Source organism: Dermacentor albipictus, chromosome 1 (genome assembly GCF_038994185.2).
Source record: "Dermacentor albipictus isolate Rhodes 1998 colony chromosome 1, USDA_Dalb.pri_finalv2, whole genome shotgun sequence".
Classification (NCBI taxonomy): Eukaryota; Metazoa; Arthropoda; class Arachnida; order Ixodida; family Ixodidae; genus Dermacentor; species Dermacentor albipictus.
The window spans coordinates 183,582,554-183,605,535 of record NC_091821.1 but is presented as its reverse complement, the minus strand read 5'-3'; the positions used below and the strand labels follow the sequence as shown (position 1 = coordinate 183,605,535).

The window sequence follows — 22,982 nt, the reverse complement described above, 5'->3', positions numbered from 1 at the left end:
AAATTCATGAAGTGCTTTGGCTTCAGCCTCAGACATCGCACTTCAATCACCCAGAAGCTGCCAAGCAATTTTGAAGAAAAGCTGATAGCTTTTCAGTGAGTGCTACGTGCTGCGAAAGAGAGAAGCGGCAGGCTACAACCTTGGGCAAATCGGCAACGCCGACCAGACGGCTGTGTATTTTGATATGCCAGTGGCGTACATCGTGAATAAAGAGTGCCAAGGAGGTGAAGGTGCGCTCTGCAGGCTACGAGAAGCAGCATGCAACTGTGATGCGGTACTGCACAGCTGATGGACATAAACTCCCTCCTTATATGATATTTAAAAGGAAAACACTGCTTGCTTGAGAAACTTTCCCAAGGGATGTCATTGTGCGGGCAAATGAGAACGGGTGGATGACTGGTGCGGTGGTGAGTGGGTCAAGATTGTGTGGCAACGGCGTCCAGGAGCCCTTTTGACAATGAACTCGCTCCTTGTCGTCGACTCTTACCGTGGGCACTTGAGCGACAACGTGAAGGCCGTGCTTGCCCAAGCGAACACTGACCTCGCTGTCATACTTGGCGGCATGACGGGCCAGTTGCAGCCACTTGATGTCTGCGTCAACAAACCTTTCAAGGATCGTCTGCGGAAATATTACACGGACTGGTAGACTGACGAAGACCACATGCTAACGGCAACTGGCTGCATCAACCGTGCATCGCTGTCGCAGTTGGCGGGCTGGGTAGCTGTAGCGTGGGACGACATCCCAGGTACTTTGTTCGTGTGCGCCTTTAAATAGTGCAGCATATCTAATGCACTTGACGGTACTGAAGATAGTGCACTGTTTGAAGGTGACAGTGACAAAGAACACAGCGACGAGTCTAGCAGCGACGACGACGTTAAATGAGCTCTGCACATTCAGATTCAATAAATGCTGTTTGCATTTTGTGAACGCTGTCTTCGATTTTTTTGTTTGGCCTACATTCGAGGTAATATATATTGTCGCGGTACAACGCAGACAGAAAACAGGGAGACGTTCAAGAACAACAGGACAACCTGTTCAAAAACAAACGGAACAGAGGCACGTCTTCTTCGCCCTCACCTAAGCTCAGCCACCCACTAGACGGAGTCCATTAATGCCCCCATCGTCGTTGTCTTCTGCATAGAATACACGCATCATTTGTCCCTCCCTAAAAGAGCATCGCCCCGATGTTAAACCAGAAATGTCACTTGCGGAAGTAAAGGTCTCTCGCATAGTTATTTGCGCACATACAGCTTCATGCAGACAACATGCACAAGTTCAGGACAGTGCGTGCGGCACCACATACAATTAGGACATCTCTGAGTCAGCGCAATACTCGATATGGTCCGAAGTATCGTCTTAGCTTCTCGGAGAGGCTTCAGTTCCGTATGGGTGTCCAAACCCACACTCTGTCGCCGACGTCATAGATTACTGTTCGACGGTTAAGATCATAGTGCCCTGCGTCGTAGTCTTGCTGCTGGCAGATCCGCAAGCGTGCAAGCTGCCGAGCCTCTTCTGTGCGTTGCGTAAACACATCGGCGTCCATATCAGTGTCGTCAAAGTCGTGTGGAAGCATTGCATCCAACATCGTTCGTACATCCCGTCCGTGAACAAGGGTGATATAAGGTAGGATGTCGTCCCGATTTTTCTGTTCAACATCCACGTACATGGAGAGCATGTCTTCAATTGTTTTGTTGAGGCATTCTGTTAATCCGTTGGTTTGTGGATGGTAGGCGTTTGACTTACGATGAGCCGTTCCACTTAGCAGCAAGATGTGATCTAAAAGTGCAGCCGCGAATGCGGTTCCTCAGTCTGTTATTACGACGGTTGGTGCTCCGTGTCGCAACACAACGTGCTCAATGAAAAAGCGCGCCACCTCAGCAGCTGTGCTTCTCTGGAGTGCCTTTGTTTCAGCGTAACATGTGAGATAGTTGGTTGCGACGATAACAAAGCGATTCCCTGCAGTAGAAGTAGGAAGTGCACCCAATATATCCATTCCAATTTGGTCAAATGGTCTTCGAGAAACCTGGACGGGTTGTAGGAGACCGGCTGGTTTGGACGGAGGCGACTTGCGCCTCTGGCAGTCGAGGCAAGTGCGAACGTGATGTTTCATGGTGGTGGTAAGTCTCGGCCAGTAGTACCTCTGCTGCACTCAGGCCAATGTTCTCGTGTAGCCTAAGTGACCAGAAGTCACCTCGTTGTGACAGGCTTCAAGTACTTCCGTACGAAGACCTGCAGGAATGACGTGCAGATAGGGGGACCCAATCGAAGAAAAGTTTCGTTTGTAAAGTACTTTCGCCTGCAAACAAAACGACAACAGTCCTCTTGCGAAACCTCTAGGCAGTTTCGCAGATCTACCCTCTAAGTAATTGACGAGTTCAAACAACTCGGGGTCGTCCCGTTGTTGTTACGCAATGGTGAATGTGTCCAGATCACAAACAAATGCTGAGTCTTCTTCAGGTGGCGCAGACGACTCTATCGGCGATCGAGACAGGCAGTTCGCATCTGTATGCTGTTTCCCCGACTTGCACTTACAGTCATGTCAAACTCTTGCAGCCGTAGGCTCCAACGCGCCAGTGGTCTCGAAGGATCTTTAATGTTTGTCAACCAACACAGTGAATGGTGGTCACTGATAACTGTGAAGTGGCAGCCATACAAATATGGGCAAAATTTAATAACCGCCGCCCATACTATGGCAAGGCATTCTTTCTCAGTCGCGCAGTAATTAGCCTCTGTGCGTGAGGCTACTTGCATTCTACTTGCATAGGCAAGTACTCTTTCTGTGCCCGCCTGCTGCTGCACCAGAACAGCTCCCAAGCCACCATTGCTTGCATTAGTGTGGAGCAATGTAGGAGCGGTCTCATCAAAGTGAGCAAGCACTGGAGGTGTCTGGAGACGTTCCCTCAAGTCGTTGAATGCACCTTGCTCTTTGTCGCCCCATACAAAAGCAACGTCATCTCTCGTCAGGCGAGTTAACGGTGACACAATACGAGCAAAGTCTGCAATGAACTGCCGGTAATAGGCACAGAGGCTGAGGAAGCACCTGACAGCCTTTTTATCGGATGGTACAGGAAACTGTGCGACGGCGCCAATTTTTTCGGGATCCGGGTGGACACCTGCGTGGCTGACGACGTGACCAAGAAACTGTAGTTCCGCAAAGCCAGAGTAGCACTTCTCTGGTTTCAGGGTAAGGCCGGCAGACCGGATGGACTGCAGAACCGTTTCAAACCGTTCGAGATGTTCTTCAAATGTTGCGGAGAACACGATGGTGTCGTCGAGGTACACTAAGCAGGTTTTCCACTTCAGGCCTGAAAGCACAGTGTCCATGAGGCGTTGGAACGTAGCAGGGGCAGAGCACAAGCCGAAAGGCAAGACCTTAAATTCGTATAGGCTGTCTGGTGTCACAAAAGCAGTTCTTTCACGGTCTCTCGACGGCTGCTGGGGTGACTGCAGCGGCATAATGGGTGCACGCCTCCAAGCATTCTCTTGCGGCGGCAACCAAGGAGCGCCTGTCGGAAGCTGGTGGTACGGCGGTGTGGTTGTGATGGGTGGTGGACATCAGACAGCTGCGGCGTAAACCATGGGACGCTGGTGATCTTGAAGATCGACTGTCGGGAACGCCTGCCTAATTTCATCGCGCACCACTTCAGCGATTGATACTACAGGTCTATCCAGTGTCAGTGTCAGAATCTTTTGCACTTCTTCTCTGACAGGCTCTTTGATCAATTCATGCAAGGAATTCTGATACTCGGCAGTCCCTGCAGCGGCATTGATTGCAGTGCTGGTGGACAGTTGATCGTACTGCCTGAACCGTTGATGAAGGGCCTGCTCAATAGCCGTAGCCTCTTTGATAACGTCAGCGACAGTGACTGATGAATTTCGCACAAGCCTGGCGAACAACTGCTCTTTTACACCTCGCATGAGGTAGCGCAACTTCCTATCTTGGGTCATGTTCGGGTCGGCTCTATGAAAGAGGCGGGCCATGTCCTCGGCGAACATCGTAACCGACTCATTAGGTTGTTGCACCCATAGCTCCATCATCTGCTGGACGCGGTCGCGTCGGTCGGCACTTGCAAAAGTATCCGTGATCTTCTACTGAAAGTCATTCCAGGTCATCAGGCTAGCTTCACGGTTCTCGTACGAAGTATGGCCACTGTCGTCAAGGGTGAAATAGATGTGGGAAAGCTTTTGCTGCTCAGTCCACTGGTTAATCCGTGCGACGTGTTCATACTTGTCAAGCCAGTCTTTAATGTCTTCGAAGACTGCACTGCGATAGCGATCAGGAACCAGTGGGTTCAGAATGGTTACCTGTTGTGGACTGGGAAACCAGCTGCTTTGGGGTGCTTGCGGTGAGCTGGTTTCGGCCATTGCAAGATGTGTGCAGCTCCCGGAGAGAGGTGGTTGAAGAGGGGAAAACTCCTGGGCAAGGCCTAGCAGTCGACGACTAAAGAGATGCATGGGTGTCGTAAGTGGTGACAATGCGTCCGGGCTAGATGAACGACTCCCAGAAAGACTCCGGAGCAGGTGCCACTCCTTGGTCGCCCTCCATATGGGCGCCCACAGCTGGTGCTTTCACCCAGCACAGGTGGGCTTCTTGACGAGGGTTGCTTCTTTCGTGAAAAATATGAGGTACGGAGAATGAGGAACGGAACAGGAGGTTTATTTACATTGGAAAGGCAAACTTATTTACATGGAACAAGGGGTACTCGTACTGGCCGGAGCATGGAGCACAGTACATTGTTCTCATAGCATGAGTTACAGGTCAGAAGGCTACATCTTTCTGGCGAGCACGTGTCAAAGCACGTCAGCACACTAGCACACTCAGCTACATTGGAGCGCTCGTAGTCAGTAGAGGGCGAGAGTGCGTGCAATCGCTCCAGCACCGTTCTCCACAGAATGCCATCGGAGAAATACCCCAGGGTGCACATGGCTCACTGTCTGAGAGAAAGAAGGGGATGCTCGAAGACAAGGGTGTCAGGCTTGACTCCGTTTGCAGGTCTTGGCTCCTGGTAAGGCCCTGACCGTAACGAAGTGGCATATAACGCACCCTCACAGGAGTTCCTTGGTCTCAGTATTGTAGTTGGTGACCAAGTGCCATCCATCAACCCCCTAACCGTCAAAGGTGTCTCGTCTTGGCGTTCCTGCTGGTCTGTCCGAGGCAACGTATTGTGAGCCTCGCAAAGCAATTGATCGCAGTAGGGCAGGACAAGATTGAAGGTCACTTCCCCCGCTGGCCGATTGTAACAGTGTGCAGAACACTAAGCAGCCTGCTGACCTCCTAAGATAGAATGGAACGAATGCATCTACATATGCCATCTCGAATGAAAACTTCACCTTTCTAGGGTTAGCATGTAAAAACATAAACATGCCTTATCTCATGTTATATATATCTGTTACCATAATTTGTGTGCTTGAGCCTTTTTTCACCCAAAACAGTTTTGCATCTTTATTATTACTCAAATCAAAAGAAAATAATGCACTAACGTAATTTTAAGTAAGATTCTCTTTGTACTCCGTCTTTTCTTTTGCTCTTTTTAGTTAAGGATTTCTATCAACCAGATCAGCATGCTATACAGAGTACTTCTAGTGAGCACAGTCTAATGAGTGCTTCTCATTAGTATTGCATTGCTCTTTGTTTGTGTAACTGTAAGGCTCTTTCACCAATTTTGAAGACTATCTTGTGGTTACCCTGATTTGTATTTACTGTGATGATGTCAGTTTTTTCCTGCAGTCTTCTGCAGAAAATGTCAGTGGGCGTGTACCACCATTAGCAGGAAGCCAGATTTAAAATGGCACACATGTTGCTTCTGTAGTGGGTGCTTCGTAATTAATTTTGACCTCCTAATATTCTCAAACACTTACTCAGGTATCGGTATACAAGCATTTTTGTATTCTGTATAACGTAGTTGCCATGGCTGGTAATCTAACTTGCAACTTTGCCCTCAGCTACAGAACACCATAGCTTCTGAGGCACAGTAACAGGTGCACTTTAAATGTCGCTGGCAACATTCTGCCTCTTGGAAAGCCTCTCCTGGACTGTAGGAAGGAGCTTTTTTTGCCTTATAATAGCTGTTGTAATCTGAAGGAATTTGCACTTTTACAGGTGTTACAGTTAACAGTGAGTGGCAGTGCTAATTATTTTGTCATTTGACTAAACGTTGAGTTTTGCCTCATGTTTAAGCTGTGTTTTAGTATTTCCTGTTTGGCTTAAACAAACAGTTACATTTTCTTGTATTAAAAGATTATATGCCTTGAGCTTCAGATAACGAAAAGTTTTGTTTGTGCCATTTTCTCATGTTTTCATGAGGTCACACTATTTTGCACACTGCCATGCACAGTTGGAGAGTGGGCGTAGTCCCTGCCTTGAGTTCTGCAGCTGGTGGGGCCAAGAGTTGCCATTGCCTGGATCTGAGACCTTAGGCCCCCCAGGGGCACTCTCTGTGCCTGATGAAACCCCTGCACTGCCACCTCTTGAAATAACACTTGCTGTCATCTGGAAGGTGAGCACTGCAGTTATCCGCAAAGAATTTGGTGAACTGAAGTCTTAGAGGTTTCTGCCTGAAGGTTGCCACTATTGCAGCTATGGAGGGCTGTATGTCTGTCCGTGTAGAAACATACAGAAACTTTTATAGATATTAGTTTTGAAGCTCCTTGCCTTGCCAATGGGGCTCATCTGGCCCTCTGCTGCTCCAACCACTGTGGCGCTGTGTTTGAACTTTGTGCAATGAGTGCAAGCGTTGTCTGCTAGAGTATAGAGCTCGGGGTTATTCTTTTGAATGAGGGTCATAGATTTATGACCCAGTTCAGGCTCACAACATTTGTTTAGATATAGTGAGTTTAACATAGAGACTAAACACTTGAGCTGTGTTTCACTAAAGGCTGCCTGCTGTGTAGGTATTCTCTCTGTGGGAAAAATAAATAGCTGCACTTCCTTTCAGTGCAGCAATTTTAATGCTTCATGTTGCTGAGTCGGCATTTATGCACACATTCTATTATTTCTGCCTTGCAATGCACTCTGTCAATGCTGTTGACTCCTGCACTCTGGTGCACACAACACACTACACCTTGATCAATGTAGCACGTGGCTTGCAGTAGAAAGATATAAATGCGGTACATGCTGTACCGTCTAACCGCAGCTGCAATAATCTGCTGCAAATGCACAGCCAAGGGATTATTATTACTCAAATCAAAAGGAAATAATGCACTAACGTAATTTTAAGTAAGATTCTCTTTGTATTCCGTCTTTTCTTTTGCTTTAAATTTGCATTAAATTTTGCATTAAATGGATAAAGATCCATTGAATGTTCAATTCTCTTTTCTTTCGTCATTGGCTCTAACAAAGCCGTGCCGCCATTATTGCTAGGATCAGGCACTCAGTGCGACAAATAATAAGAATAGAAAGTGGAATGGATCATTACAAATTATCACTACTGTTCAAGTACTTGGGGATCGTTAGGCTTATCAGCATTTTTTTCATGTGCCAGCAGAGAGCTGCTAGTCTCTGATTCAGTTCAACACCAATTACTGGACGCCAGCATAAAGAAATCCTTTTCTGTCATTTATACACTTCTGCTTTCATCTGGCGATGAGCATATATAAAATCAGAGGCTTGCAGCATTCCACCACTACATTCAACAAACACAAAGATATTTTATGTTACTACTGCAATGCAACAACGACTGCAAATATGAATTAGAATTGATAGCTGAATTGGAAAGAGCAGTCATCTTCCTGACGAAGATGTGACACGAAATTTTTCACTGCCCTTTGGCTGTGCATAGGGGGCTCTTTCATTGGCTTACACAGTGGTTTCTAACTGCATAACCCTACCTTTCCTGGCAGCCAATGTTGGCCAATAAGGAAAGTTGTTATTATGAAGTAGTGGGTATACAGTGAAACCTTGACATAACAAGCACTGGTGTAACCAATTATAGAATATAACAAAGTAAATATAAAATCTGGTTGGCCATGCTTTATTTCAGGGGAGTATTCTGCTGCTACAATGAAATAAAGAATGTGGCATTCAACTCAGTATTGGTTATAGCGAAGCAAATTTTTGTTTGCAGGTGCCTTGACATATGTATTCTGTTAACAAAAATGTCAACTACAGTCACTGACCAATTTTTCAGACACCCTATTTTACAGATTCGCATTTATTCAGACTTCCCTTTGGTGTCGCCACCTACCCCTAGCACTACAATAATAACTGAAATTTCTGGTGCCGCAAGACGTTCCAGGCGTAAACTGTGCGCTCAATGCCGCAAACATGGCGACCATGAAGAAAGTTAGTGTCATGTCGACTGGCATGAAATGGCAACTTTGGTTGTCAACTCCCGATGAAATGGCGCTGGTTAGGCCTAATGTACTAAGCAGTCCGGCCGGCAGAGTGTCTGGTTACAAGCCATCGCAGGAAACTCGCCCTCAATATGTTCACACTTATAGACCTTACTATCGGTGATAGAGCATGAGATAAGGCGCACTGTCTAGAATAACAGCCGTAGTAGCAGAGTGCACATCCATGTGCGGTCTCCTCTGTATCCTAAAAGTCTTGCAGGGGCGAAACTCAGTGATAGCAACTTGAAATTACACTGAACACGGATGCACGTTACTGGCTGGTTATACTGCAGTCGACAAGCCAACGTGCCAATCCTGCATGATAACACCAACAGCACAGATGTTTCCTCGTGGCAATGCAGGGTGTGCACATGTATCGCATTTTTACGCATATTAGCTGCACCAAAAATTCCAAAAATTTTACGGTAAAGTCAGGGGGCAGACTATTAGCATAAAATTTCATGGTGTGGCTTCACGGCAGTGCGAGCGGCACTGATGTGAAGCTATACCTCAAAGTAAAGTTCAATGCCATCTTGTTTTGTTACCTCATTGGGAACCCCACCATCGCATGTTGACACTCCCTCTCCCCATTTTCATGGTCGCCCATTCTCCTTTTCTTTTCGCATTGCCATTTTGCGTTTTTGTTGTGTTAGCAATTAGCGAATAGGTCACCTGGCACCAGTGAACCAAAACTCAGATCATAAGAGCTACGCTCGACAGCAGTCCTTCACAGAGTAGCAGAAGATTATCCACGTTGCCAAAGATGTTGGGACCAGGACCGCTTGGCAAAAATACGACATGAAAGAATCGTGCACCCACGCGACTGTTTTTATAAAGATTTGAGCATTGGTGTGCTGTTATTTCTGCAGGCTATATATGCGGATTTCTTTTTCTTTTTTGGGGTGTAGTAGTTGGGGTTGGGGGATATATGAGGATGTGGGTTATATACGAAAAAATTTGGCGTTTATTGTTGCTCTTGTGTTTTGTGTCAGCATGGCAAGGCGCTGACGGGCCATCAGAATCTGCAGAAGACTCTTGCTGGCCCATCAGAAGCAACCCGCTTGCGTTTATTTTGCATAGACCTGATTGTAATATTTTTCCGTCTATATCTGCATGTATGCTTATGACAAATGTCGGCTATAACGATGGTATTTTCTTGGATGATACTGTTTTGTTATAATGAGGTGTGACTGTAACGAAGTGTGACACCCTTCAGATTACCCTTCAGCTTCATTGTAGCTAGGTTTTGTCATACGTTGTTGAGTAATGCATTACAGAATAGCCAGTGCACTTGAAGTGTTGCCTAACAAACGCAGCAAATGAGATATCTTGCTACTTCATTATGGCCTTCGTTTAATTCTTGTTAGAAAATTATGAGCAAGACTGGTCCTTGATGGTGGCCCAATACAATTACGATACAGTTAAACCTCGATATAACGAAGTAGGTAAAATTGGCGATTTGCTTTGTTATATCAAAATATTGTATTGAAATTCAGCAATTTATGCAAATAAGTACAGTTGCCGATCGATTTTTTTGACGCAGAAAGGGGCTGCAGAATTTTCCAAATTATTGGGCAATTGGAAAACGTAAATTTGATTTAGAAAGTAATTCATTTTGATGAATTTGGGAGTTGGCGACGAATGGTACGGTTTCATGCCACATCGGCGGTACCAATTAGGCGAAGCTATTCACTCAGCCCCTCCGGCTGATAGCGTTGCCTGCACTGAAACGACGCTATTGCGAAAAGCGCCGGCAGTGGGGAGCGAATGCTTTGTCTGCCTCTCACTTCAACGGGTTGCCAAAATTGCAGATTACGCAATCTCCAATACTAAACGTGAAGTAAAATAGCTTACATGATGCCACGCTGTCTTGGCATACTCACTCTTTGCACACACGGCACAGATTACCTCTAAAGCAGGGTGCGCGGCTGCATATGTGCTCAGCCGCACTTACAGCCATGTGCAGCCGCGGCTGAGACATGCGCCAACTTACCCTGCCCCCAACCCCGCCCTTCACGTGCGCTTGATCGCATTACCACGAGCGCGCTCCCCTCCTCCTCTTTCCCTTTGCTCAAGGTGGCACTCGAGAAGCCACCATCTTTCTTGTCTGACCATCGCACACTTTCGCTCGCACTTAAAGCACAAAGTGCATGGGGTGCGATGGTAAATTATCCCACTTGGACTTTATACAGAACATGATGCAACTCCACTTCGGAGGTTGCTCTGCGCGAGATTGGAGAGGTGTGTTTGCAAGCGGCCGCTTCTAATTCGGCCATTTGACCATCCGCGTCCACGGAAATATTTATTTATTGTCTCGGCATTCCTTTGAGGCAGAAGCGAAATTTCGTTGTATTGGAATCACATACAAACACACTTCGTTAAATTGAGATTCTAATACATGGTGTTCTATGGACAGGAGGCTGTGAAAAGTTAAATACTTCATTATATTGAGAATTTCGTTATATTGAAGTTTATTATATCGAGGTTTAACTGTAATATAGTTTACATGTGGGCAAGACAGTGCACATGTAAAGCTGACGGGATAAATGCTGTACCTAGCAGACTTTTCGTTGTACAGGCTTTTTAAACAGTGTGAATCATCTGATCTTTTCAGGCAGCTGTGGAGCAGGATGGATCAGTGCGTGTGGTCAGAGGCCAGCATCATGTGGTACTGCGGGAATTTCATACAGTGTACTCTTCCTTACTGGGCCACAAGGTTGTCTGAGTTTTCATCTTACTTTGTTTTACTATCTTACAGTAACCTGTTGTGTATGGCTGCCAAATGCCGATGTTTAAAGAAGAGCATTTCTGTTTTGCAAAAACTGCCTTTTCACAGGTTGTGTGAGTTCGTAAGTTGCGTATATGGCAAAGAGGATAATTGCAGAGTTATCCCAATAACAATTAAAACCTAGTCTTGCTAGTCTGATAGAACTCGCAAAACATTTCGTTAAAACAATATCGACATGGGATTATCAAATGTTCCGAATGTAAATCGAATGTAAAGCTTTAGGTATTGAATCAAATATCAAGTAATCAAATGCAGATGCATTTATTTACCACTACATTCTATCTTAACATGTCAAAACAGCTCTATTATTTTGACAAAATAAGACCAGTGAGATATTATAGTAAAGGCTGTTAATTTGACCATTTATTTGAGAAGTTGAATAACTTGGATTTGCTATCTGGCCCTCTACCATATGCATTATTCTGCCGTATCAGACATTATTTAATTCGGAGGCATTTGGTCACAAGTTAATATGTGATACTCTGGAGTGCAACAGGGGCTGCACTCCGGAGTGCAGCCCCTGTTGGTGAGGAAAAAGCAGTGATGAGGCAAAAACAGTAGTGCCGTCCAAGTAAACAAAGCAACACATTGCATATCACTATGAACATTACTCAGAAAGGCAAGGTTATCACCATTTATTTCCTTCCTCCAAGCTGGCATCATGGAGGGAGGAAAACAGCAAAGGCTCCAACAATCCCAGATACATTGCAAAAAGTGTGGCATCTTACGGTATAAATGGGTGGTGTCCAAAACACAGGTGACTGTTCATCACCCATTGCTTCGGGTGCCTTCTGCCTCGTATCGTTGCCCTGATAAGCTAATACCAATGGATGTTTTGGAGTTGTCTCTCAACTATCCAGGCCTTAGCCACTCCAAATTCAATTCTTGAGGATGACCTTGGCCTTTTCCACACATTTTAACCTTGGGCACAGGGACCTCAGCTCTGAGGACATCACAATGAACCGAAAATCAGTCCTTTGAGATCATGGTGGTTGTGCTGTTGCAACAGCAAAATGCCCGAGCCATTCCTGCATTCATTTTCCTTTCCTTTTGATGGTATGACCATTTGGTTTCCATTGCTTTGAGGTTAGCTGTTGCTGGATGGCAGTGCGATGGGGATTCCATCTATTTCAGCATCATTGTCATTGCTAAGGCAGCTATTTGCTGTTTGTCATTTGCTTCCTAGATTCGTGTTCTTTTGGATGGAACAAGAATTTATTTCTCTTTTTAGCTTTCATAGAGATATTAGTTCCATACTGCAGAAAAAGTCTACATTGTTACTAAAGATTATATAAAGCCAACAGACAACAACGTGAAAGAAAGCATAGGGGAAGTTTAACACTTCTTTTATATTGAAGTGAGATGATGAGGTTGGCTGGCTATCACAGTTTATTTACAAGCCGTTCCTAGTAAGCTGCTTGCCATCTTAATGTCCTCATCTTCTTCTTTACTAATTCTTGTGGTTGTGTCTCGTTACGCTCACCCACCCCAACCAGAAAAACTGACCATCTCAGACAAGAGCGTGTTATAGAATGCCCAACAAGGGGTCTTGCAAATGAGAAATTATATGCCTTCAGCTGATTTGCATGAGCAGTGAAAGTACACCACAGAATCCATAACAGGTTCCTGGAAAGAAAAGAAATTTGCTTCAGTAAGTGTGTGTTCTTTTGTGGCAAAACTTATCTGCAACTTGCTCTCCATGGCAGAGTAGCCTGGTTTCGTCTCAGGCTGCGCGACACATCGGCAATGGTCCCTTGTGCCTCTCTGCAGCTGCACAGAGTTGCAACTGATCAGCCAGCTGCAGTCGAAGCAACAGGTCATGCGCAGCAACCTTTTCATGCAAGTCTTTGTTGTCCCTGGGCAAAGAGCTCGCTTTTTGGGGGGCACAATGCAATGCGCAGCTTCTCTCTCATCCATCCGCAGAGGACTCGATCCTACGCGGCAGCGCAGATATAGGTCCGCAGAGGACTCGACCCATGTATCCCACCTGAACTCTTACCATCAACAGCTACCAGTGAAGTGTGGGCTTCAGCTTTACACACGTACATAGTCATCATCATCACCTTTGTCTTCGTCTTCTGGTTTGGTCTGGCATGCGTGTATGTGTGCATATAGTATATATAAATCTTGGTGAGGGGGTGGGGGGGTGGGTGTGTCTCAGAGAAGAGTTGTGCAATGTCGAGGTATGTGTAGTAATTCCTATTTTCCTTAGGACATAGTAGGGGCCTTGGTATCGGGAGAAACACTTTGCACAGTGCTTGGCCATCTGTGTGTGTCGGTGAATGAGAATTAAGTCCCCAGCATGGAAAAGAACCAGAAACTTCTCCTTCTTCATGTTTGTGGCATCTCTCTCTTGCTTCTAGAGTATGAGATCGCGTGTCTTCTCCCTGGCTGCTTGTAGTTGCACGATAAAGTCCTCATGTTTAGTTAATACGTGTCGCTGGGAACGAAGGCCAAGTTGTGGTTTACCAGAAAGAATGTCCTTGCATCCGTAAACCATTTGAAATGGTGTTTGTTTTTTGGTCTCCTGGAGGGATGTGTTCATAGTGAAAACAGCTACTCTAATGTACTCATCCCCGTCTGTGTGCTCGGTGTTCATGTATGCGGCTAAGGAATCAGTAAGGGTATGCTTTGTGAGTTATGCAAGTCCATTTGTCTGGGGATGGTCGGAAGATGGAGATGGCCATACTGGTCATTAGTGTCCAAAGCACATGAGAACTCTTTGGACATAAAAGGTTTACTGCAATCGGTAATCAGGAAATGTGGAGTGCTGCGGCGGAAGCCGTGATTACGTGCAGCTGTACTTGGCGTCTCTGCGTGTAGCGCGTAATTAGCCGCATGGCGAACTGGCCCTGGATGTAGTTGATAAAGTTGGCTCCATCCATTTACTTTTACTCACTTGGTCGCATAGTCAGTTACCACGGTGATGTACTTCCGCCTAAAAAGTTTACTTTACTAAAAAGCGTACTTCTGCCTAAAAAGTTTGAGTGTAAAAAATGCCAACAAAGCGTGCGCACTGGACTGCAGAAGGCAGGAAGCACCGCAGCGCCATTTGTCAAGTTGGTAAACATTTGAGGAGGCTGCGGGACTCACAGTAGCTCGCAGCACTCGGAGAAACATGAGAGGTGACGATTTCTTCTGCGTAAGTGTAATGGGGTGGGAGTGAATGTGCGGCAACATGATCAAGCACACATGCAAGGGGAGGGGGGAGGACGTGCGCCTATCTGCTCTCTCCCCATAGTGTGTGCGTCTCCTCCTTGCACGCCTGGCGGGCCATATCATGGAGGTAATTGACAAGTGCAAAGAGCCAACCGAGATTGTTAGTGTCTTGATGCACATTGTGTTTATATATGTTAAGAAGTTCATATATAGGTAGCTTAAAAGTAAATAATTCTTATTGAGTGAATGGAAATTATTGAGTGGGTATTTTCTGTGCCATGCATTAGCTTGAGTACTAGTGTCCTTGTGCAACAACTGTGGCTCTCCTGCAGCAGAATAATTCTGAGCAGTCTCCACTTGCATTGGTCTCTCTTTTGCTAGGCTACAATAAATGGTTGTTATGCCTTATATTTGATCAGAAACGAATATTCGACAATTTCAAATAGTGAATTCTCCGATTGGATAGCAGAGACTATTAAATTCAAAGTTAGCTCAAATGTATCATTCTCAGCTGTTGGTGAAAGCTGAAAAAAAAAAAAATGTGACGCGCTTTCTCTAATAGGCATTTTTTATTACTTGCATAGCCTTCAGACTTGAAGCCTGCAATTCCAGTTTACCCAGCTATTGGTTTGGTGGCACCGACATTTCAGTATGTGCGCTGTGCTCTAATACACCCTGTTCAAGTCAAGCATGACTTTGTCACCAACAGGTAAGTTTTTGTTAAACATGGCATGGCTGGAGATGAGTGCCTTTACTTCCATTAGTTTCTATAGGAAGCAGTATATTTACATGAATACAATTTTTTTACTTCGTGACAATCGTGACATCATGAAATATTTGCATTTATGAGGACATTAATGATATGAGTGACGTGACCATATGCTAGCAATAGTTAATTCCCACAGTTGTGTCGCAAACAGGAATGGAGCATCAGTGACATACTGCTGACAGCGAGAAAAGTGATCAGCTTTCACCAGATGCTTGCTGGTCACGTCATTAGAGTCCACAGATACTTCAGGAAAAAAAAACTTTTTGTCAAAGTTTTTATTATAATCCTGGTAGGTGTGTGTGCTCGTACGAGCACATCTTGCTAAATATGCTGTCGACCCACAACCTTGCCTGATCTGAACACCAAATCTGCTGCAGTGGAATTCTGTGTGGAAAAAAGATGAAACAAAGCATTAAAAAAATCAGAAAGAGACCTCCTTCACCGTACATCTGGGTATAAACATGCTTTTGGCTACATGGTGAATATCTGGCCCTTGTATTATGCATTTTCAAAAAAATCTCTAGGAATCAATGTTTCATCCTTTGAGATACTTTCGTATTGTTACAAATGCAGGCTGAATATTACGTATATTACATTTAAGCAGTGAACATGTGCAATTAAGTACTTTTTCTTTATTTCAGGCTACTGGTGATACCAGTGAGTCTTGTAGTGCACAATCCTAGCTTTAGGCCAGTAACAGTCACAGTGGAGCCAGGCAATAGGTATGTATTGCCTTTCAGTGTTTCTGACTGCATCTCCTTGTTATTAACAAGAAATTTTCTCTTTAAGTGCATCTATTTAGTATAATGAGCAATGCTTTTGTTAAGTTAGGGCAGGATGGTGATAAAAATGGTATGCTTGTTTCACATAATGTGCTGACATGGAGCATTCTAGTACTTGCCACTTAATTTCGCTTGTAATGCAGCTAGCATCTGAAGTTGCACATCTTTATCCAAAACTGTATGACATGAGCTTTGTGACTTCTGCCTTTTTGTAACACTTATTTTCAGTGTCTCACCCAGTCTGAAACGAGGCTTCAAGGAGAAGCTTGATTTTTTTTAGTGTGCAAGTCGATTTACTTTCATAATGAAATTCTTTAGGACCTCTGAGGAATAATAAAGGTGCATTGTTGCACTATCTACTTGTAGTGCATCAATTTTTATATCACTGAAAGGCACATGAGTGTACTGTTGTACTACTTTCCAGCATGTGTGATGAGACATGTGCCTCAGTATTTGATGTGATTTGCCACTTTTGGTGGCCACGATGAATAGCACCCGGTTTTTAATGTGCATCTACAGGTACATATATCTTTCTCCAAATTACGTGCCAGTCACAGTAAAATGAGACATCATGCAAGAGTCTGAGGCACACATTGCATTAGAATGTCCGTAGGGGAGTACACATGCCCTCCAGCTTAGTAAGACTCATACACTCTTCTTTTGTTCTAAATCTTGTAGATCTGCATGGTAACAGAGAAGTTGGGAAAGCCATAGACATTTGCTTTTAGTAGGGCATTTGCAGTTGTGCCAGCAGAAATCTTGTGAATAGCACGTATGTATTGTGGTCTCTCTTTATTTTACATTTGTGGCTTGTAAGAAGACTGATGGAAGTAGCAAACTGTACGTGGGTATGCGCTCACATCATGCAAAACTGCATGTTTTGAGCAAAGTATGTCTACGCATGTTTACAATTTCCTGCTAACCTTATTGATAGCATAGGAAATAAAACACTCTAAAGGGTGCCTTCAACAACTGCGCATTGGTAGGAAGAGAAATACAGAAATGCTGTGTGTTGAGATATTAGTGTGATACACGTTCGAGAGGCCTATGTGGTTGAAATTTGTTGTACTTCACTATAGCTTCATGCACCACGGCTAATTTTTGGGGCATAAGTCAATCTATCAACAGCTAAAAGAGAACCATGTCTTAACTCTGTAGATAGCTCTATCAACGCTGTGATCCAGCAGCTGTGGCATACAGCTGCCAAGAGTAAGGTCATAGGCTTGGGTCCCAGCCACGATAGCCACATTCTAATGGCAGCAGAATGCAAAAACAGCTGTGTACTGGGATTGCAGTATGCATAAAGACGTCCCAGGTGACCAAAATGAATGCAGAGCCCTCCTCCACTATAGTGTCTTGCATAGCTGAGTCACTCAGCCAAGAGGTCTTCAAGCTATGAATATGATGTTTAAGTAATGCTTAGTATGGGGGGGAGTTTGTGTTTTGAGCAGTGTGTACCATCAAGTGCTTTCTTTCACTATTGCCATGTTGCCCTCAGATATGTCTTGTTGCACATGCCTAGAAATAACTCTAGCTCTAGGATTCATTGACAACTCTGAGTGCTTGTCAACAGTTTACCTGAGAACAATCTACAAACACTGTTGCTGTAATAAATTTTTAACCTCTTGAGACAAACTATAGAAACAAAAATTTCAAGTTTTTTTTTCTTTTCATGTTCTTTCTTACTATTGATTGCATTGTGCTCTCGGACCATACCTGCCAACTCTTCCGAATTTTTCGTAAAATGTACAAATTATGAGCAGTCCTAGGATTTTATGAATCTTGCTTGAAATTTTACAGAAAGCATTTTATTTGCGAAAAAAAAAGTTAAAATGTAGTAAAACCACACCCTGGCACCTTGCGTTGCCACGGGAGGGCAATACATATGCATGGTATCATCATCAGCAGTAGCTGCAAGGTTGTAGTGACTTCTGTCGTCTACTAGGGGGGTCACGAATCCATATCCAAAGCTCGAAAGTGCCAATAACACCTCTAGCGCCTCCGTAAACCTGTTGCCATGCTGTTGCCTTTGTTCACGCGGGCTTCAGTCAGCTTCAGTCACTGCAATGTCGGCCTCACCTTTTGTGTGACCAGCTGCCGCATCGGACCCAGTGTGACTCCGGCCTGTAGTGGCTTCGCAGTGCAATGGCAGGCTCGAAGCCCCGACAGTAGTTCCAAGTGCTTTTGAAATCATACTTGGCAGAATTTCCGTGCTTCGTTCCGTGGAAGAAAGGGGAGAAGTTTGGATTCTGCACCCTGTGTGCCTGTGATGTGAACATCTCGCATGGCAGCAAGTCTGACACCAAGGTCCACATCGCTTCGAAAAAGCATCAGTTATATGTGCAAGCTGTGGACAGCCAGCCAAGCCTAGCAAGTTTTGTATGCAGCGACAACGACCTCGGTGTGATTTGTGCAGAACGCCTCTTCACGGCGTTTTTAGTTGTTACACAACATCCCGCTGAGTGTCAGTGATCATGCCGGACCGCTTTTCCGGAAGATGTTCCCCAAGTGCGAAGAAGCGAAACACTACGCTTGTGGACGAACAAAGACAACATCAGTTGTTCGGAAAATGGCCGCCAACGCGGAGACTCCTTTGCTGGATGCCCTAAAACAGCAAGTATTTTCGATCGCTGTGGATGGCAGTAAAAATAGGGATATGCAGCTTTACCCGGTTTTGCGACATATTTCGTTAAAGAAACGAGTAGAATTGAAAACCGCCTTCTTTGCCTCTGGACAATCCAAGGGCAAGCAACGGGTCACAAGATTGCAAATCTGGTTCTGGATGAGATGAAGTCTCGGAATTTGCCTGTTGGAAACCTGTTGGCTATCTGTTTGGACAATGCCAATGTCATGATCGGCAAGAAAAACAGTGTTTCTACTGCATAGAAAGAAGCTCGACCAGGTTTGATAGGGGTTGGTTGCCCGTGCCATCTCATCGACTTGGCCGCCCAAAAAGGTTCTTCATGTCTTCCTATAAAGGTTAATGAGGCTTTGGTTTACATATTTTTTTTACCTAGAGAAAAGCTTGAAACGGAAAGATCAATTTAATGTTCAAAGAAATGCACGATGCCGAGGTCAGAAAGATGTTGAAGCATTTGTTGAGACAGTGGCTGTCATTGGGAAAGTGTTTGAAGAGGCTGCTCGACCAGTGGAAACCACTACTCTGCTTTTTTTTTATCTGAAACAAAGCAGTGCAACAAACAGAGCCCGTTTTTGGAGCCATACCAAATTCTGAAGACTTCTCACAAACCCCCAAGAACCCTGCACTGACCCCAAAGTCTGCTACACATCTTCGCAAGACTGCTGCAGGCCTCGGGAAAAAAGGCACCAACGGTGATGAACTCTCGCTAAAGAGGAAAGGAGCTCATTCTGGACCTCAAGCAAAAAAACTGAAACTTCATATCAAGGATTCTCGGGAAACCAGCCACGTGACCCCTGAGGAACGCCTGTTTTATTTTTTGTCATTAGAGCTAAACAGGGCATATGGTGTTTTTCTCCAAGATGTTATATCGCTTTTTGAGAAGGCAAACGGCCTTCTTCAGGCACATGCTCCTCAGATTCATGTGCTGAGGGCCCTCTTGAACCGCCTTTTCGAGGATCTCCTGACTAGATTTGTGCGCCCAGGTGTTGTCAAGGCATGTCGTTCATTGCTGGAAATTGTCTGTGGAGCTCCAGAGAACCAGAAAGGTAATGAAGACATAGTCATTGGCAGCACAACCTACTCTGTGGTTGAGACACTGAGCTGCAATGAGAGAGAGCAGTTCTTCTTTGCTGTACGTCTGTACTTAACGGCAGCATGCGATTACATTTGCCACAAATTCCCACTAGAAGACGTCAGTCTCAAGATGGCTGAAGTTGCTCAAGTACAAGCTCTGGAAACTGCTTCATTCAACAGCGTACGTAATTTTATTATGGCATTCCCAGCTATCCTACCCCAGCAGAGTGGCAAATCAAAAGAAGAAGCAATTGATGCACTTGAAGTTGAGTTTGGCAACTAGCAAGCATATCAGGTTCCAGCCGACATATTGAATGAGCCAAGGTGCAGCATGCAGTGGTCGAAATTGGGAAGCGTTTGAAGTGTCGATGGATCGCTCAGGTTCCACAGAATTTCAATGGTTATGCTGGGTATTCTCTCCATTCCCCACAGGAATGTTGAATGTGAGAGAATATTCCGCACTGTGAACAAAATTCGAACAGGGTTTCGCTCATCTGTGTGTGGGAAAACACTCAAAAGTCCGCTGATGGTCAAGGGGCACCAGAGTGGTACTTGCTTCGAGCAAACCTACACACAGAAGTTTGAGGCAGGCAAAGTCGGCAACAGCAAAATCATTGCAAAAATAAATTGTGCACCAGTGGAGTTTTTACTCTTTAGTCTCCAGTACACGGATTTCACTTGTGGCTTGAAAACATGAGTAAGCTTGTCACAAAAGGTGAATCCCTTAAAAAAATAAAAAAGTGCTGCCGCACAACCCCCCCCCCCCCTCCCCCCCGCCTCGCTAGTTTCAGGTATGGTTCTTGCATCAGCTTGCTCAAATCATCATGCCTTTGTGGAACTCCCCGTAATTTGTTGAAGATAGTATGCTAGTAGTGATAAATCTACTATTTCACCTTCAATGAGTTTTCTAAAACTCTAGTATACACTACAAAACAAGCTTTATGTTTTATGTACAAAACAAGTTTATGTTATGTCATGTGGCCTGTGTTTAGTGTTAGCTTGTTAAGACATTCATTATTTTTTATGTGCTGATTGCAGGACACCAGGTGCTGCAACAAGCCCTACGACGACTCCAGATGTGGTGGCAACTGATGTTGGTGGTTTTAGCTGGGCAACAGCTGTAAGGCGTCACTTGCCAATCAAGTCTCATACAACGGCTGCAGTAGCTCTTTCAGCCACTTTTTCAAAAGCTGGCACATACAACATGGCTGCCTTGCATGTGAGCGTGCTCACAGATGATGGACGTCTTTCACATGAACTGTTGTGTCCTAGTCTCATGGTGGTACAACAACCACAAACTCTATAGGCTTTAGTTTTAAAGCCACAGGCTGTTTCACTGTACTGGTGGAAGAGCTAGAGGTTACCTCAGTTGAAGTGGCAGAAATGTGCTTATGGATGCTGTCCAAATTGAGTGATGTTCACACTTACAAATACACCATGGCCCTAAAACTGTTCGTTGGCTGACAGGTTGAAATGACCTGTTGCTGTGCTGTCAAGAAACTGCTGTTTTGCTCAGGTTCAAGTTTTTCTAGATTTCAGACTGGCTTGGTAGTATGTGTCTATTAAGGCTGCTTTTTGGCAAAGTACATTGCTGTGTCAGGGGCCAGTGCTTTGTTGAAGATTTTCAACCTTAAGAGTGGTGGGCTGGTAAGCTGTACTCGGTCTGTGCCAAGCCATACCATAAGCAGGAAGACTAAGCAAAGTTTGTGCTGCTCAGAGTGCAGGTATACGTACAACACGCACAGAATTTATCTTGAAGCCACATTTCTGAAATTGGGGGTACCATATGTCTTACTGGTACGCTTGGTGTACACATCTGGTTTGAAAGGTTTCAGGCATTGTCATGTGCTTACTGCGGTAACAAACATGAAACACACCTGCATTAACATGCCAACATGAGTTTCAATATTTTGTGCATCAGAAGTCACACTGCATAGTGAAGTGGGCCTATTAAAGATATTTTATTGAAAATAGTAATGTGTAAGTGTAATGACAGCATGTGCATGTTAATGGCATTTGTGGAGTCGCGTATTTTCTTTTCAGTGTTGGAAAGTGTTTGCAACCAAGACTAAAAGTTTTGTTGCATTTCCATTTTCACATGCAATATATGGATCACCGAGTTTGAAAGGCATTGTTTACATGATATTCTAGCAGTTAGGTAGGGGATTCAATGATTCAAAGCACATTTTAGAAAAACTTGCTTTTGCAGTAGCACATAGAATGCTGTCATCATACGCACCACAAACATCTATGTTGAATGACAAACTAAGCATGATATCCATTATGCAACTTCATAAAGTTGTTAAGCTGTGACAGAGTTATGTAATGATGCAGTCAGTCAAAATCACTGAAGTAGTCATGTACATTCAGTTAACGATACTTTAGAGTACATTACTGCCAGTCAGCAAAGTGGAAGCACATGTACTTTCTCCTGAAAGAAATGACATCTTTGTGTGCCATAAAAGTACATCAGTTCGTATACATAAAAAGCTGTATGAGCTACTTCAGAATTCTTCCTGTAGCTTCCTTTAGAAATATCCTACTTGAAAATTTCACAGATTTTATGCTGCTCTCATGCGTGGTTGCAAAGTTTGTTATGTTGGATTCATAAGTTTTAATGTACATTAAATGGAATATCTTTAGTGTATTTTTAGAAATTCTAGCAATTTCTGGTACCTTGCAAGAAAGGAGTGGACAGAATTGCTGCTCAGATGCCTAAAGAAATGCTGTTATTCTTGCTTTATCAATTATGGAAAAATTTAAGTACATCTCTTGTTAAACAACCTTTTGCTGTGTTTACCTAGTGTAGAGCTCATATGTTCTTCTCAAACAGAAGCCTAGTGACAGCAAATGAATTGTTTGGCATGAGAGTGAGTGTATGTGCATGTGCAACGTTGTAGGCATGCCCGGTACGTACAAAAAATGCGTTTCATTTCACACCTTGTCACGTTTCTCAAGAGTGAATGCGAAGGCCTGATTCTTACCAGCAATGCCTAATTGAGGTCTGTTTTGCATGAATAAAGTTTAAAATGCTGTTTGATGGTGCTTCTTGCATGAGATCTTGTGCTGTGAGCCTTTTGTTATTTATGAGAACAAGCTGGCTTGGCACTCAAGGACTGCAGGTGAGAGGAACCTTGATCTGAGGGCCGTGGGACCTATGCAGAGGAGAATTCCTATTTCAGTTTAGTCTATAAAATCTTAAGCACCCTTCAATCTTAAAATGCATGCACCATGCTTTGGGAGGTATGTTTATAACAGTGTGCCTAGCAACCTGGAAAACTTGGAAAAGTCAGGGGCATTGTTAGGGAAAATCTTTATTGTGCAAGGTCAGAAAAATGTCCGATAAATTTTTAGCCCAAGTTGCAAATTCATGCATGTTGGTTACCCCACAAGGCTATCGAGTTCCTTGCAGCACTAATGGCGTTTTTCACTGGTCA

The 22,982-nt window shown here is 44.4% G+C and overlaps 1 protein-coding gene across 2 annotated transcripts in view; it reads left to right on the top strand.

Annotated features, from left to right (window-relative positions):
• The window catches only part of l(3)76BDm (trafficking protein particle complex subunit 8 homolog l(3)76BDm), a 149,924-nt gene extending 127,339 nt beyond the window's left edge, over nucleotides 1-22,585 (top strand). For both annotated transcript variants that reach the window (XM_070530480.1, XM_070530481.1), the window contains 5 exons: nucleotides 6,337-6,498; nucleotides 10,947-11,048; nucleotides 14,864-14,988; nucleotides 15,690-15,770; nucleotides 20,584-22,585. In XM_070530480.1, coding sequence (XP_070386581.1) covers nucleotides 6,337-6,498; nucleotides 10,947-11,048; nucleotides 14,864-14,988; nucleotides 15,690-15,770; nucleotides 20,584-20,851 — 738 coding nt within the window. In that variant the 3' untranslated portion in view covers nucleotides 20,852-22,585. The remainder of the gene's footprint in view (nucleotides 1-6,336; nucleotides 6,499-10,946; nucleotides 11,049-14,863; nucleotides 14,989-15,689; nucleotides 15,771-20,583) is intronic.
• Nucleotides 22,586-22,982: the final 397 nt, after the last annotated feature.